The sequence below is a fragment of the Cebus imitator genome, unplaced genomic scaffold (assembly GCF_001604975.1).
Source record: "Cebus imitator isolate Cc_AM_T3 unplaced genomic scaffold, Cebus_imitator-1.0 Scaffold538, whole genome shotgun sequence".
Classification (NCBI taxonomy): domain Eukaryota; kingdom Metazoa; phylum Chordata; class Mammalia; order Primates; family Cebidae; genus Cebus; species Cebus imitator.
Window position 1 is genome coordinate 1042947 of NW_016107853.1, and position 16794 is coordinate 1059740.

The window sequence follows — 16794 nt, forward strand, 5'->3', positions numbered from 1 at the left end:
TTTTTTTGAGCTGGAGTCTTGCTCTGTTGCCCAGGCTGGAGTGTAGTGAGGTGATCTCAGCTCACTGAAACGTCCACCTCCTGGGTTCCAGCGATTCTCCTGTCTCAGCCTCCCGAGTAGCTGGGATTACAGGCGTGTGCCACCACACCCGGATAATTTTTGTATTTTTAACAGAGATGGGGTTTCAGCATGTTGGCCGGGCTAGTCTCAAACTTCTGACCTCAAGTGATCCATCTGCCTCAGCCTCCCAAAGTGCTGGGATTACAGGCATGAGACAATGCTCCCGGCCTGACATTGTCTTTTTTTCATGCAGCATAATTCCCCTAAGATCCATCCAATTAGGAGATACCAAGAAACCACACACTCCACAGCACAAGCTGGAGTGCAGTGGCACAATCTCGGCTTACTGCAACCTCCGCCTCCCAGGTTCAAGTGATTCTCCTGACTCAGCCTCCAAGTAGCTGGGATTATAGGCAAGCGCCATCACACCCAGGTAATTTTTGCTTTTTTTTTTTTTTCTGAGATGCAGCTTGACCTCCCAAAGTACTGAGATTACAGGTGTGAGCCACCATGCCCGGCCTTAAGTTTTGTATTTTTAGTAGAGACGGGATCTCACCATGTTGGCCAGGCTTGTCTTGAACTCCTGACCTTGTGATCCACCCACCTCAGCCTCCCAAAGTGCTGGGATTACAGGCGTGAGCCACCATGCCTGGCCAAACCTAGTATCTTTAATTTGTATTTGTCCTTATAATCTACCTCCTGCTTGATGTTCTAAATTCCAAAAATCCATGGAGGGTGGCACGTCACTAGGCAAAAAAGTTATTTGACAAAATCATTCAGAGTATATGTACTGTGGTTTTTATGACTGTTGTAGAAAGAACGGCTTCCTCTCCAGATTTTTTTTTTTTTTTGAGACAGAGCCTCACTCTGATGCCCAGGCAGGAGTGCAGTGGTGCCATATCAGCTCACTGAAACCTCCTCCTCCCAGGTTCAAGTGATTCTCCTGCCTCAGCCTCCCAAGTAGCTGGGATTACAGGCACCTGCCTGCTAATTTTTGTATTTTTAGTAGAAACGGTTTCTACTAAACCAGGGTTTCACCATGTTGGCCAGGCTGGTCTTGAACTCCTGACCTCAATTAGCCCACCCACGTCGGCCTCTGAAAGTGCTGGGATTACAGGCGTGTGCCACCCCGCCGGTCCCTCAGTGTTTTACATATGTATGTCTATTAATCCTCCGACAGCTGTGCCAGACAGATATAGTTGTCGTCAATCTAGTGATGCAAAGAATCACTTGAGGCCAGGAATTCGAGGTCAGTCTGGGCAACATGGTTAGACCCCCATCTCTACTCCCACCTGGGCACAGAGTGAGACCCTGTCTCAAAAAATAAATATATAGGCCGGGCGCGGTGGCTTACGCCTGTAATCCCAGCACTTTGGGAGGCCGAGGCGGGTGGATCACGAGATCAAGAGATCGAGACCATCCTGGTCAACACGGTGAAACCCCGTCTCTACTAAAAATACAAAACAGCCGGGCGCGGTGGCTCACGCCTGTAATCCCAGCACTTTGGGAGGCCGAGGCGGGTGGATCACGAGGTCAAGAGATCGAGACTCAACATGGTGAAACCCCGTCTCTACTAAAAATACAAAACAGCCGGGCGCGGTGGCTCAAGCCTGTAATCCCAGCACTTTGGGAGGCCGAGGCGGGTGGATCACGAGGTCAAGAGATCGAGACCATCCTGGTCAACATGGTGAAACCCCGTCTCTACTAAAACTACAAAAAAATTAGCTGGGCATGGTGGCGCGTGCCTGTAATCCCAGCTACTCAGGAGGCTGAGGCAGGAGAATTGCCTGAACCCAGGAGGCGGAGGTTGCCGTGAGCCGAGATCGCGCCATTGCACTCCAGCCTGGGTAACAAGAGCGAAACTCCATCTCAAAAAAAAAAAAATAAATAAATTAAAAATAAATAAATAAATATATAAAAACAGTAATAATAAACTGACTGCTCCTGGATTCCACACCTACAGAGTAATAATGTTGCACTTTGGTCCCACATTTGTCCTAATTTAAATGACCACCCTGTTAACTAAAAGTAGTACCATGAACAAAATTCACCCATAATCCCCACGGCCCAAGCGGCAGGCTTAAGTGAGGAAGGCCCTGTGCAGTCTTCCCGGAAATCCCCGTCCACACAGCAGCCTTGCAGCCAAAGCGTGTCAGTCCTACGGGTTCCTGCCCTAGGTGCGCGGCTGCGCCACGCGACCCCCGGCCGGCCCTGGAGGAGCCAGCCCTGCCCGCCGCTCCGCCGCAGCCAGTAGCGCGGGCGCGCTTGGAGGCGGCCCCTGCTTGGCTGCGCGCTCTGATTGGGCGTCTTTGGGGGCGGGGCCAGGCCGAAGCCTGGCGCGCGAGGTGCACCAACGGAGCGCGAGCGGTCCAGCGCCAAGTTGGGTTTGGGGTTGGCGCGGCCGGTCACGTGGTTGGAACGCGGCGGTGCGCGGGGCGTTGGGTCAGCGGGCCTGGGACTCTGGTGGCACCGACGGCGGCGTGGGACTGAGGCGTCGCTAGGTACGGGCGCGTGGCCGTGTTCCGGTAGGTGGGCGGCTTCGGGTCCGAGGGCCGCGGTGTCTTGGATCCCGGGGTTGGGGTGCTCGGGCGTCCTCTCTGTCCCCTGCCGTACCTCACCCTCTGCAGTCGGAACGACGGGAGGGGAGCGCTTGCGTCGCGCCTGGGCTGGGGGTCGGGCGGCCGCCAGCCGCAGCTCCCCGGTACCAGGCACATTCAGCGCGATGGGGTGGCCTTGGTGGCCTTTGGCAGGAATGCGAAGGCTTACCGCGGATGCGAGTAGCACTTTTCTCGTTGAGCATTTTCGATTTAAACACAGCTCCTCGCCTCGCTCCTTCACGACAAAGCTGCAAGTCGAGTGTTAACCGTTTCCCGCATTTTACAGGTGAGCAAGGTGGTGGGGTTCAGAAAGGACACAACTTAAATGGCAGAGCTCGGAATCGAACCCGGGTTCTCAAAGCCTGCGCCCTTAACCACTACGCGCAGGGTCCCTCCACTTTTGGCCTGTCCCACCAGATCCCTCTGGGGAATGAGCTCTTCCTGTTGCCCACAGTCTGCCATCCCACTGTTGTAGGAGACTAATGTTGCACTGTAAAGTTCTTGGCCCGGTGCCTCTGCTTTGAGATTCTGGGAGCTAAGTGACCCTTCGTCCAGCTGAGGTCAGCACAGATGCGGGCCTTCAAACTCGGGCAGTTATCCCAGAGAATGGACTGGAAACACCAGTTGAGGTTCTTACAGAAATAACATTGTAGGCCGGGCGCGGTGGCTCATGCCTGTAATCCCTAGCACTTTGGGAGATGGAGCTGTGCAGATCACTTAAGGTCAGGAGTTTGTGACCAGCCTGGCAAACACAGTGAAACCCCGCCTCTACTAAAAATACAAAAAAATTAGCCGGCCATGGTGGCACACACCTGTAATCCCAGCTACTCGGGAGGCTGAGGCAGGAGAATCGCTTGAACCCAGGAGGTGGAGGTTGCAGTGAGCAGAGATGGCGCCTATGCACTCCAGCCTGAGGGACAGAGCGAGACTCTATCTCAAAAAAAAAACAAAGAGAAAGAAAGAAATAACGTAAATTTATTACCTGGGGGAACTTGGAACGGAGGTTGGTAATTGTGTTTTTATTTAGTGCAGTGTTGCAATGTCCTGGGACGAGGCTTTGGAAGTGAAGAGAAACCAGAGTTCAGATTCTGGCTCTTATTGTATGACTTTAGGCAAGTTAGCTCTCTGGGCCTCAATTTCCTTCTCTGTAAACAAGAGAACACAAAAATCTTTGTGTGAGATAGATGTTCAACAAGGTAGCTCCCTTAGCAGACCGCTGGCTGGATCCACTTGTGTGATAGAGGCCCAGGTAAGATTTGGAGGCATGGAGAGGCTGGTGACTTTGCTGGTGACCTCCCTTACTGGGTCTCTTTCCCTGGTGTTGAGGATCTGGCCAACACTGAGCAACCGTGCCTCTACAGAAATATCTAATGCTGTAATGAGTGATGCTTCAGTGAGCTGTGTTGGCTGGGGTGCTTACCAGGTGTTACTGAATGTTAATGAAGACGTCCCTAAGATTCCTAAGTTTCCTTTTCTTTCTTTCTTTTATTTTGGGACGGAGTCTTGCTCTGTCATCCAGGCTAGAGTGCAGTGGCATGATGTCGGCTAACTGAAACCTCCACCGCACTGGTTCAAGCTATTCTCCTGCCTCAGTTTCCTGAGTAGCTGGGATTACAGGCATATGCCACCATGACCGGCTAATTTTTGTATTTTTAGTAGAGATGAGTTTTTGCCATATTGACCAAGCTGGTCTCAAACTCCTTACCTCAAATGATCTGTCCACCTTGGCCTCCCAAAGTGCTGGGATTACATGCGTGAGCCACTGCGCCCAGCCCTTTTTTTTTTCTTTTTAGAGAGACAGGGGTGTCACTATGTTACCCAGGCTGGTCTTTACTCCTGTGGTCCTGTGACTCCCCAGACTTCAGGTGTGTAAGTCTGATTTCCCACCCATGGTGAGTCACACTTCCTCCTTTCTCTGAGATTTGAACTTGGGGTGCTCTGTGCTTGTTTACTCTGCGTAAATTGCTCTCATCCCAGATCTCATGCTTGGCTCCTTTCCAGCTCAGATTTCAGCTCAGGGATGTTCTCTGGCACAGTCTGAAGTAGCTCTTCCTTTCCTTTCTTTCACTTTTGAGACAGGGTCTTGCTCTGTTGCCCAGGCTGGAGTGCTGTGGCACAATCTAGGCTCACTGCATCCTCAGCCTGTGAGACTCAAGCGATCCTCCTGCATCAGCCACCCAGAGAAGCTGAGAATATAGGCGTGTACCACCAGGCTCGGGTAATTTTTTTTTTTTAATTTTTTATATATTTTTTGTAGAGACAGGGTTTTGCCATGTTGCCTAGTCTGGTCTTGAACTCCTGGGTTCATGTGATCTTCTCGCCTCAGCCTTTCATAGTTTGGGGATTACAGGCATGAGCCACCATGCCTGAGCTTGTGTATTTCTTTTCTTTTTTTTTGAGATGCACCCTGCTCTGTCCACCCAGGCTGGAGTGCAATGGTATGATCTCCCCCCTCACTCCAACCTCCGATTCCCCGGTTCAAGCAATTCTCCTGCCTCAGCCTCCCAAATAGCTGGGATTACAGGCACCCACCACACCTGGGTAATTTTTGCATTTTTAGTAGAGACGGGGTTTTACCATGTTGGCCAGGCTGGTCTCGAACTACTGACCTCAAGTAATCCACCCGCCTCGGCCTCCCACAGTACTGAGACTGAAGTTGTGATCCACTGTGCCCAACCTAATTTTTTTTTTTTTTTTTTGAGACAGAGTCTTGCTCTGCTGTCAACCAGGCTGGAGTGCAGTGGCATGATCTCAGCTCACTGCAACCTCTGCCTCCCAGGTTCAATCGGTTCTCCTGCCTCAGCCTCCCAAGTAGCTGGGACTACGGGTGCCTGCCACCATGCCTGGCTAATTTTTGTATTTTTAGTATAGTCAGGGTTTCACCATATTGGCCAGGTTGGTCTCAAACTCCTGACCTTGTGATCCGCCTGCCTCAGCCTCCCAAAGTGCTGGGATTACAGGCATGAGCCACCAGGCCCAGCTGTATTTCTTAATTGTTTATAATTTGTTTCTCATAAGAGCAGGACCTCTATCTTAGTAACTTCTGTATTCATAGTGCCTAGCTCTGTGCCTGGGACGTAAGAGTTGTTCAATAAATGCTGATTGAATGAATTCATTGTAGAGGTCTTAGATATCAAACACTTATTTTGGAGTTTTTTTTCTTTTTGAGAGACAGGGTCTCACTCTGTCATCCAGGCTGGAGAGCAGTGGCAAAATCATAGTTTATGGCAGCCTTGACCTCCCAGGCCCAAATAATCCTCTCACCTCAGCCTCCCAAATAGCTGAGACTACAGGCATGCACTACCATATCATCCAGCTAATTTTTATTTTATTTTTTTTATAAGATGGAGTCTTGCTCTGTCACCCAGGCTGGAGTGCAGTGGCGCAGTCTTGGCTCACTGCAACCTCTGCCTCTTGGGTTCAAGCGATTGCCTCAGCCTCCTGAGTAGCTGGGACTACAGGCACATGCCACAGCACCCAGCCAATTTTTGTCTTTTTACTAGAGACAGGGTTTCGACATGTTGGCCAGGCTGGTCTTGAACACCTGACCTCAGGTTATTCACCCTCCTTGGCCTCCCAAAGTGCTGGGATTACAGGCGTGAGCCACCTCGCCAGGCCTTCTCCCCTCCCCTCCCCCCGACCTGAGATGGAGTCTTGCTCTGTCACCCAGGCTGGAATGCAGTGGTGTGATCTTGGCTCACTGCAACCTCCACCTCCTGGGTTTCAACTAATTCTCCTGCCTCAGCCTCCTGAGTAGCTGGGATTATAGGCACCTGCCACCACAACCGGCTAATTTTTGTATTTTTAGTAGAGATGGGGTTTCACTATGTTGGCCAGGCTGGTCTCGAACTCCTGACCTTGTGATCCGCCTGCCTTGGCCTCCCAAAGTGCTGGGATTACAGGTGTGAGTCACCATGCCCAGCCCAGGCCTTATTTTGAATTAAACATGGAATTACCCTATGACCCAGTAATTCCACTTCTGAATATATACCCAGAAAAATTGAAAGCATGGAGTACTTGAACAGAAATTTGTATACCCGTATTCATAGCAGCATGATTCACAATGACCACAAGGTGGAAACAATCCAAATGTCTATCAGCAAATGAAGGGAGAAACAAAATATGGCATTCACATACAATAAAATATTATTCACCCCTGAAAAGGAGGCCAGGCGCAGTGTCTCATGCCTGTAATCCCAGAACTGTGGGAGGTCGAGTTGGGTGGATCACTTGAGGTCAGGAATTTGAGACCAACTTGGCCAACATGGTGAAACCCCATCTCTACTAAAAACACAAAAAATTAGCCAGGCATGGTGGTAGTCACCTGTAATCCCAGCTATTCAGGAGGCTGAGGGAGGAGAATTGCTTCAACCCGGGAGGTGGAGGTGGCAGTGAGCCGAGACCACGCCACTGCACTCCAGCCTGGGCAACAGAGTGAGACTTCATTCATTTCCAAAAAAAAAAAAAGGCCTGGCACAGTTGCTCACACCTGTAATCTCAGCACTGTGAGAGGCTGAGGCAGGTGGATCATGAGGTCAGGAGTTCAAGATCAGCCTGGCCAACATGGTGAAACCCCACCTCTATTAAAAATACAAACATTAACGGCACAGTGGTGTGTGCCTGTAATCCCAGCTACTTGGGAGGCTGAGGCAGGAGAATCGCTTGAACCTGGGAGTTGGAGGTTGCAGTGAGTTGAGATCATGCCATTGCACTCCAGCATGGGCGACAGAGTGACACTCCATCTCCAAAAAAAAAAAAGAAAGGAAAGAAATTCTGATACATGCTACAACATGTATGAATCTTGTTGAGAACTATGCTAAGTGAATTAAGCCAGACACAAAAGGACAAATGCAGCATGATTCCACTTAAATGAGGTAGCTAGAGTAGTCAAATTCATAGAGATACAGAGTACAGTAGTAGTTACCGGGATCTGAGCAGTGAGAGGAAAAGGCGTTTATTTCATGGGTACAGAATTTCAGTTTGGGATGTTGAAAAAGTTCTGGAGATAAATAATGATGATTGTTGTAAAACATGAATACTTAATACCACTGTGTATGTAAAAATGGCTAAAACTAAATATTATGTTAGGTATTTTTCTCACAATTTAAAGGCAAAAAAAAGTGAGAGATTCAAGTTACCGTGTATGTTTTTCAGCCAACCTCCAAACTCGAGAGGAGATGCTAAGTGTGTCCTCAGATTGAGGGCTTCCGTGATCCTAAATGGATGGGTAGCAGCCCAGGGATGGGACTGATGGGCTGAGGGCTGGGGCTGTCTCTCTCACCAGGGATTAGAAAGTAACGGCTTGGAATTCATGTTGAGGACCAGGAAGGGTTTGTGGTAAGGGCAAGACAGCACATGTTGTTAGGCTGAAGTGAAATTGGTAGAGACTTGGTTGTTCCAGAGAGCTGAATGAAATGCCTTTCACAGAGCGATTGTGGAGCTGACCCTTCTCAGAGGAGGTTTCCAAATGGACTTGAGTTACTTGGTTCAGAAATCTTTCACCTGTACTGCTGACCACCTTCAAGTCCTCTTAACCTTGAGTAGCTGATGTTTAGGGAAGGCTTTTTTTTTTTTCTCTGTGGGGTTCTAAGACCAGCGGGCCTGTTTTGGCCATTGTGCTTCTTTCTTGCTTTCTCCACTGCCCAGGGCATGGCTGTTGCCGAGACAGAGGTCTTGGGGTGCAGGGGCTCTGGCTGGGAGCAGCTTTTATCACCCAGGAGGAGCAGATGGGCCCCCCCAAGGCTGTAGATGCCTTCCAGGGCCTGTAGCCCAGGCCTCGCTGCCTTGTGTTTTGTGGCACCACTGCCTGATGGTTCCTGATGGTGTCCCTGTCTTGGCCTCCCAAAGTGCTGGGATTACTGGTGTGAGCCACCATGTCTGACAACCAGTCAGCTGTATTTTGATGGGATGTAGTTTTGTGATAGAAATAAAACCATGAGCTGGGTGCAGTGGCTCATGTGTGTAATCCCAGCGTTTTGGGAGGCTGAGGCAGGAGGATTGCTTGAGCCCAGGAGTTTAGAGATCAGCCTGGATAACATAATGAGACTGTATCTCTACAAAAAACAAAAAAATTGGCGGGCCCTGGTTGCTCCTGCCTATAATCCCAATAGTTTGGGAGGCCAAGGCGAGTGAATCACCTGAGGTCAGGAGTTTAAGACCAACCTGGCCAACATGGTGAAACCCCATCTCTACTAAAAATACAACAAAAATTAGCTGGGTGTGATGGTGTGTGCCTGTTATCCCAGCTATTCAGGAGGCTGAGGCGGGAGAATTGCTTGAACCTGGAAGGTGATTCTCCTGCCTCAGCCTCCTATAGTGAGCCAAGATTTCGCTATTATACTCTAGCCTGGGCAACAGAGCGAGACTGTTTGTGAGCTGAGGTGAGAGATCACTTGAACCCAGGAAGTTGAAGCCCTAGTGAGCCAGGATTGCACCACTGCACTTTATCCTGTGCCGCAGAGCATGACTCCATAAAATACGCTGGCAAATATGACATGTAATTTTTTTTTTTTTTTTTTTTGAGAAGGAACCTTGCTCTGTCACCCGGGCTGGAGTATAGTGGCACGATCTTGGCTTACTGCGATTCTCCTGCCTCAGCCTCCCCAGTAGTTGGGATTGCAGGCGTGTGCCACCGTGCCCAGCTAATTTTTGTATTTTTAGTAGAGACAGGGTTTCACCATGTTGGCCAGGCTGGTCTCCTGATCTTGTGATCAGCCCGCCTGCCTTGGCCTCCCAAAGTGCTGGGATTACAGGTGTGAGCCGCGCCCAGCCCAACCTGTAATTCTTTAAGAAGATTTATATTCAAACAAGTGCCTTTAAAAAAAAAAAGAACAACAACACAGGATCTTACTCTATCACCCAGGCTGGAGTGCAGTGCCACAATTATGGCTCACTGCAATTCCTAGCTTTCAGGCTCAGGTGATCCTCCCACCTCAGCCTCCTGAATAGCTGGGACTACAGATGCATGCCACCACGCCCAGCTAATAATTTGGTTTGTGTTTGTTTGTTTGTTTGCTTGTTTTTGAGATGGAGTCTCATTCCGTCATCTAGGCTGGAGTGCAATGGTTCGATCTCAGCTCACTGCAGCCTCCACCTCCCTGGTTCAATAATTCTCCTGTGTCAGCCTCCCAAATAGCTGGGACTACAGGTGCCTGCCACCACGCCTGGCTAATTTTTGTATTTTTAGTAGAGACGGAGTTTCACCTTGTTGGTCTGGGTAGTCTCAAACTCCTGACCTCAGATGATCCACCGGCCTCAGCCTCCCAAAGTGCTGGGAAAACAGGAGTAAGCCACAACACCCAGCCCCAATTTGTATTTTTTGTAGAGGTGGAGCTTTACCATGTTTCCCAGGCTGGTCTTGCACTCCTGCGCTCAAGTGATCCTCCCACCTCAGCCTCTCAAAGTGCTAGAATTACAGGCATGAGCTACTACATAAGGCCCATGTGCTTTTTTTTTTAAGATGGAGTTTCGCTCTTGTTGTCCAGGCTGGAGTGTAATGGCACGATCTTGGCTCACTGTAACCTCCACCTCCCAGGTTCAAGCGATTCTCCTGCCTCAGTGTCCTGAGTAGCTGGGATTACATGCATGCACCACCACGTCTGGCTAATTTTGTATTTTTAGTAATGATAGGGTTTCTCTATGTTGGTCAGTCTGGTCTCGAACTCCCAACTACAGGTGGTCTACCCATCTTGGCCTCCCAAAGTGCTGGGATTATAGGCGTGAGCCACCGCACCCGGCTCTCCAATTGCTATTTTAACTAACAGCTTCACAGGAAATCTGTGGAGTACTTAGAGCATGTGCTTTGGAGTTTGGAGTCCTGCATCTGTGGCTAACTTGCTGTGCAGCCCTGGGCTAAGATATTTTACTTTTCTAACTTTGTTTATTTTATTTATTTATTTATTTTTTTTTTTTTGAGACGGAGTTTCGCTCTTGTTACCCAGGCTGGAGTGCAATGGCGCGATCTCGGCTCACCGCAACCTCCGCCTCCTGGGTTCAGGCAATTCTCCTGCCTCAGCCTCCTGAGTCGCTGGGAATACAGACACGCGCCACCATGCCCAGCTAATGTTTTGTATTTTTAGTAGAGACGGGGTTTCACCATGTTGACCAGGATGGTCTCGATCTGTTGACCTCGTGATCCACCCGCCTAGGCCTCCCAAAGTGCTGGGATTACAGGTGTGAGCCACCGCGCCCGGCCTACTTTGTTTATTTTTCTTTTGTTCTTTTGTTTTTTGTTTTGTTTTGTTTTTAAGAATCCTAGCCTCAGTAGCTAGAGCTATAGGCCCATCCCACCATGCCCAGCTTTTTTTTTTTTTGTAGCAATGTGGTCTTGCTTTCATGCCCAGGCTGGTCTTGGCCTCTGGCCATCCTCCCACATTGCCTCCCAAAGTGCTGGGATTACAGGTGTGAGTTGCACGCTTGGCCCTGAGCCTCATTTTCATTACTTGAAATATGAAAGAAATTAACATGTTAAAGTGTTGCTAGGATTAAAATGAGGTCACTTCTATATTCCATGCCTATTAGAGGCCCTTCTTATAGCAAAACTTCCATTTACATTTTGCAGGAGCCTGGAGAAATGTGTCCAGACAGAATGAATAGGTGCTGTTTGCTGTACTTACATTATCATTTATAAAATACTACTGCTGGTCGTCCTGGAAAGATGATCCCAGCTGCGGGCGCCCTGTTCATCATTAACTTGTGTGTCCCAAATAATCTTTTGAAAAGTTGCTAAATAGTGAATATTTACTATTTTATGAGAGCGTGCCAAGTCCCTGCCAGTAGAATTGTTTCATGTCAAGGATTCATCTGTTCAGTCATTTGGAAAATATTCTTCATGTATAGCAGTGTTGGGTATTGCAGAAGATTTTTTAAAAAGTGCCACTCAGTCCTTACCTTCAAGGAATTTAGTTTAGTTGTGGGAGATAAGCTGTACCCATGAGGATGGCTAAGAGGAGGTGGAGTTGGGCTCCCTGCAGGTGGGGGGAGGGTCAGTTCTCATTTCTGAGGGAGAGGAGCTGACCTCAGCAGTTCTGAAAGGAACCAGAAGTTCCACCCAGTGGTTTTGCAACAGAGTATGCTTGTGTTTGCCAAGCAATTTTGAAGGAAAGGCTTAAAAAAATGTTAGTTTAGCAACTCCATAGAACTAACAGGTTGTGTTGAGCTTTGAGTAAATTTAATGCTGGCTGGGTGTGGTGGCTCACACCTGTAATCCCAGCATTTTGGGAGGCTGAGGCAGGCAGATCACTTGCGATCAGGAGTTTGAGGCCAGCCTGACCAACATGGTGAAACCCCGTCTCTGTCTCTGTGAAAAATAAAAAAATTAGCTGGGCATAGTGGCGTGCGCCTGTGTACACCCAGCTACTCAGAGGCTGAGTGAGGCAGGAGAATTGCTTGAACTCAGGAGGCAGAGGTTGCAGTGAGCCAAGATCACGCCATTGCACTCCAATCTGGGTGACAGAGTGTCAAAAAAATATAAATAAATAAATTTAATGCTGGAAGCTACAAATGTTTTTCCCATTTTTTAGGCAGCTTCGAACCAGTGCAATGGCAATGCCAGTCAATGGGGCCCACAGGGATGCTGACCTGTGGTCCTCACATGACAAGATGCTGGCGCAGCCCCTCAAAGACAGTGATGTTGAGGTGAGATTTGTGGGGTCTTTACAGATGTTTTTATGTTGGAGGCCTTCATTTAAATCTCTAGTTCTAATTACAAGTTAATTAGGGACAACCTTGGAATGAGTATCATCGTGATGGATTTACAGGTGGTGGCAGAGAAAACGGCTACAAATCCTTTGAGGGTAAATTTAAAGATTGCTGGGTTTCTACCAAGTGTGGAGCGCTGTGCCGAGTGCTCTGGAGGAAAGAGAAGAAGAGAGATCACAGGCAATTGACCCTTTCCTTACAGTTCACAGGGAATATAGATCCATCTAGACATCTAGAACCACCTTTATTTGTTTTTTGTTTTTTGCTTTTTTCTTGAGTCAGAGTTTCACTCTTATTGCCCAGGCTGGGGTGCAATGGCATGATCTCGGCTGACTGCAACCTCCGCCTCCCGGGTTCAAGGTATTCTCCAGCCTCAGCCTTCCAAGTAGCTGGGATTACAGGCACCCACCACCATGTCTGGCTAATTTTTGTATTTTTAGTAGAGATGGGGTTTGGCCATGTTGGCCAGCCTGGTCTGGAACTCCTGACCTCAGGTGATATACCTGCCTCAGCCTCCCAAAATGCTGGGATTATAGGCGTGAGCCACCACACCCAGCCTTATTTGTTTTTAATTTTAATTTTACTTATTTATTCATTTATTTATTTTTTCTTTTTGAGGTAGAGTCTCGCTCTGTCGCCCAGGCTTGAGTGCAGTGGTGTGATCTCAGCTCACTGCAACCTCCGCCTCCAGGGTTCAAGAGACTCTCCTGCCTAAGCCTCCCGAGTAGCTGGGATTACAGGTGCACGCCATCACGCCCAGCTAATTTTTGTATTTTTAGTAGAGACAGGGTTTCACCATGTTTGCCAGGCTGGTCTTGAATCCCTGACCTCTGGCGATCTGCCTGCCTCAGCCTCCCAAAGTGCTAGGATTACAGGCGTGAGCTATTGTGCCTGTCCTATTTGTTTTTATAAAAGCTTTATTGAGATATTATTGATTTACCATACAATTTAGTGGGTTTTAGAATATTCATAGTAAATTTTAAAACATTTTTATCCCCCCCAAAAAGAAACCTTAAACCTTGGGAGCAGTCACCCCAAGCTCCCCAACGCTGGTCAACCACTTATGTGCTTTCTGTCTCCATGAATTTGCTGAAACATCTTTTCTTCTCTTTTTTTAAGACAGGATCTCACTCTGTCCCTCAGGCTGGAGTGCAATGGCATGATCTTGCCTCAGCTCACTGTTGCCTCCGTCCCCTGGGCTCAAGTGATCCTTCCACCTCGGCCTCCTGAGTTGCTGGGACTACAAGCGCATGCCACCACACCTGGCTAATTTTTAGTGGTTTTGGTGGAGACGGGGTTTCACCATGTTGCCCAGGCTGGTCTTGAACTCCTGGGCTCAGGCAATTAACCTGCCTTAGTCTCCTGAAGTGCTGGGATTACAGGTGTGAGCCACTACACCTGGCCTGAAGCATCTTTTAAGGAAGAGGAATGAGGAATAAGGTTTAGGGAGGGAGAGACTTGGTGAAATGTAGGGATAAAAATAACAAGATTGTAGGCTGGGCGCGGTGGCTCATGCCTATAATCCCAGCACTTTGGGAGGCCGAGGCGGGTGGATCGCGAGGTCAAGAGATCGAGACCATCTGGTCAACATGGTGAAACCCCGGCTCTACTAAAAATACAAAAATTAGCTGGGCATGGTGGCTCATGCCTGTAGTCCCAGCTACTCGGGAGGCTAAGGCAGGAGAATTGCTTGAACCCAGGAGGCGGAGGTTGCGGTGAGCCGAGATCGCGCCATTGCACTCCAGCCTGGGTAACGAGAGCGAAACTCTGTCTCAAAAAAAGAAAAAAAACAAACAAAAAACAAGATTGTGGTGTTAAAAATTAGGTTGGACACTGAAACACAGTTTTCTCTTAAATCATTTTATTTTTCTTGACCCATTATTTAGTGATTTCCCAGATACCAAAACCTTTGAGGAGGATTCGTTCTATTCCTTAATTGTTATGAGAGTTCTCGATGTGGTTATTTGTGTCACGGTCAGCTTCTGAGGGTACAGTATTAATGTGAAAGCGTGTCTTTTCCATTTAGGAGGTTGTAATTTGGATCAGAGCAAAATTTTAAACTAAAATTTCCAAATATCAAGCATCTGTTTTCTTCTCATAAGGTTTACAACATCATTAAGAAGGAGAGTAACCGGCAGAGGGTTGGATTGGAGCTGATTGCCTCAGAGAATTTTGCCAGCCGAGCAGTTTTGGAGGCCCTAGGCTCTTGCTTAAATAACAAATACTCTGAGGGGTACCCGGGCCAGAGGTATGTGAATCTTTTCAGAGGCCTGATTCTGACACAGTGATAGAGAGTACTGAATCCGCCTAGGATCTAAACAATTTGGAAATTTCAGACAACAGCAACTTTCCCAACTGTGGGATTTCTGTTACACGCCCGCTCTCTGACATAACTGTTTTATTCCCAGCATATGGTAACACTGAAGAGCTCAGTGCAAGTGTGCCCAGGGGCACATTTCACAGTCCTTTGGGGGCTTTCTAGACTAATAGGCCAGTTTGTAAGGAGGACTGAGCCACTGGAGGGCGTGTGGCCTCTGTCTAGAAAAGGTCAGTGTCATCCGAGGGATGTTGCAGAAGATGGCTGTTGTCATGTGAGTCATCCAGTCTGTATTGGAAATAGTGTGGAGGTGGATGTTGAATCTGGAATACTGGAAGCTGTTTCTGCATTATGAATGTTGGATTTACACATGCACTGGCTTTCAGTTGTCTCTTTCACCTTCAAAATTACAGTGTTATATTCATTTTTGTTTTTTACAGTCATCTTCAGGCAAAGAAAATAAATTACAGAATTAGACATGGTGTTTGCAAATTTGTGCATTTTTGTCCCAAAGGAAACAGAAAGGTCACCCATGGAGAATGAATTGCCATTCTGTCCTGAGGTGCCCCTGAAGCTCTATATAGAAGACAGAATCAAGTTGAAGGCATTGTCTTTCTCCTACTGTGAATAACTTTTGCACTGTGCCTTGAAGAATTCACCAGGTGTTTTCTTTCACTCTCTTTTTTTCTTTTTTTTCCTTTTTCTTCTTTCAAATCCAGGCTAAGGTATTTTGTTAATATCAGGTGTTTTATTTCTTTCTTTTTTTTTGTTTTTTTGTTTTGAGATATGGTAGGTCTTTTGCCTAGGCTGAAGTGCAGTGGTGTGATCAAGGTTCACTGCAGCCTTGGCCTACTGGACTCAAGCCATCCTCCCACCTCAGCCTCCTGAGTAGCTGGGACTACAGGCATACACCACCACACTCAGCCAATTTTTTGTAGAAACAGAATTTCACCATGTTGCCCAGGCTTATCTCCAACTCCTGAGCTCAAGCGATCCACCCACCTTAGCCGCCTAGAGCACTGGGAGTAGAGCTGTGAGCCACTGTACCCGGCTCACGCCAGGTTTTTTCACAACTAATATTTCACTGGATTCTCACAGCAATGTATTGGGCAAGGGGTGATGTTTTCTACATTTTTCAGATGGGGACTGGGCATGGTGGCTCTCTGTGTTACCAGGCTGGAGCTGCAATCTCGGCTCACGGCAACCTCTGCCTCCTGGGTTCAAGCAATTCTCCTGCCTCAGCCTCCTGAGTAGCTGGGACTACAGGCGTGTGCCAGCATGCCTGGCTAATTTTTTGTATTTTTAGTAAAGACGGGGTTTCATCATGTTGGCCAGGATGGTCTTAACTCTTGACCTTGTGATCTGCCCGCCTTGGCCTCCCGAAGTGCTGGGATTATAGGCATGAGCTACCGCACCCGGGCTTATTGATTGATTAATTGATTGATTGATTGAGATGGAGTTTCACTCTTGTTGTCCAGGCTAGGGTGCTATGGCGCGATCTTGGCTCACTGCAACCTCTGCCTCCCTGGTTCAAGCAATTCTCCTAATCAGCCTCCACGGTAGTTGGGACTATAGGCATGCATCACCATGCCTGGCTAATGTTGTATTTTTAGTAGAGATGGGGTTTCTACATGTTGGTCAGGCTGGTCTCAAATTCCCAACCTCATGTGATCTGCCCACCTCAGCCTCCCAAAGTGCTGGGATTACAGTCGTGAGCCACTGTGCCCAGCCTGGCCTATTTATTTTTTTTAGAGACAGCAGCTCACTCTTGCCCCGGCTGAAGTGCAGTGGTATGATCAAAGCTCACTGCAATCTCAAACTCCTGGACCCAAGTAATTCTCCTGCCTCAGCCACCAGAGTAGCTAGGACTAGAGATGCCAGCCACCACACTTAGCTCATTTAAAACTTTTTTCGTAGAGCTGAGATCTCACTGTGTTGCCCAGCTGGTTTTGAACTCCTGGCCTCAAGCAATTCTCCCACTTCAGCCTTCCAAATCTCTGGGATTACAGACAGGAGCCATTGCCTGTAGTTATTTAAAAAAACTTTTTAAGGCCAGGCACAGTGGCTCATACCTGTAATCTTAGCACTTTGGGAGGCCAAGGCGGACGGATCGCAAGGTCA

General features: G+C 48.2%; 1 protein-coding gene across 2 annotated transcripts in view; it reads left to right on the forward strand.

The window, feature by feature from the left end:
* The first annotated feature begins 2392 nt into the window (after nucleotides 1-2392).
* The window catches only part of SHMT1 (serine hydroxymethyltransferase 1), a 41351-nt gene continuing 26949 nt past the window's right edge, over nucleotides 2393-16794 (forward strand). Inside the window, exons 1-4 of one of the 2 annotated variants that reach the window (XM_017514867.2) lie at nucleotides 2393-2561; nucleotides 4737-4875; nucleotides 12179-12293; nucleotides 14459-14604. In XM_017514867.2, coding sequence (XP_017370356.1) covers nucleotides 12198-12293; nucleotides 14459-14604 — 242 coding nt within the window. In that variant the 5' untranslated portion in view covers nucleotides 2393-2561; nucleotides 4737-4875; nucleotides 12179-12197. The remainder of the gene's footprint in view (nucleotides 2562-4736; nucleotides 4876-12178; nucleotides 12294-14458; nucleotides 14605-16794) is intronic. The other variant, XM_037733575.1, reaches the window with a different exon arrangement.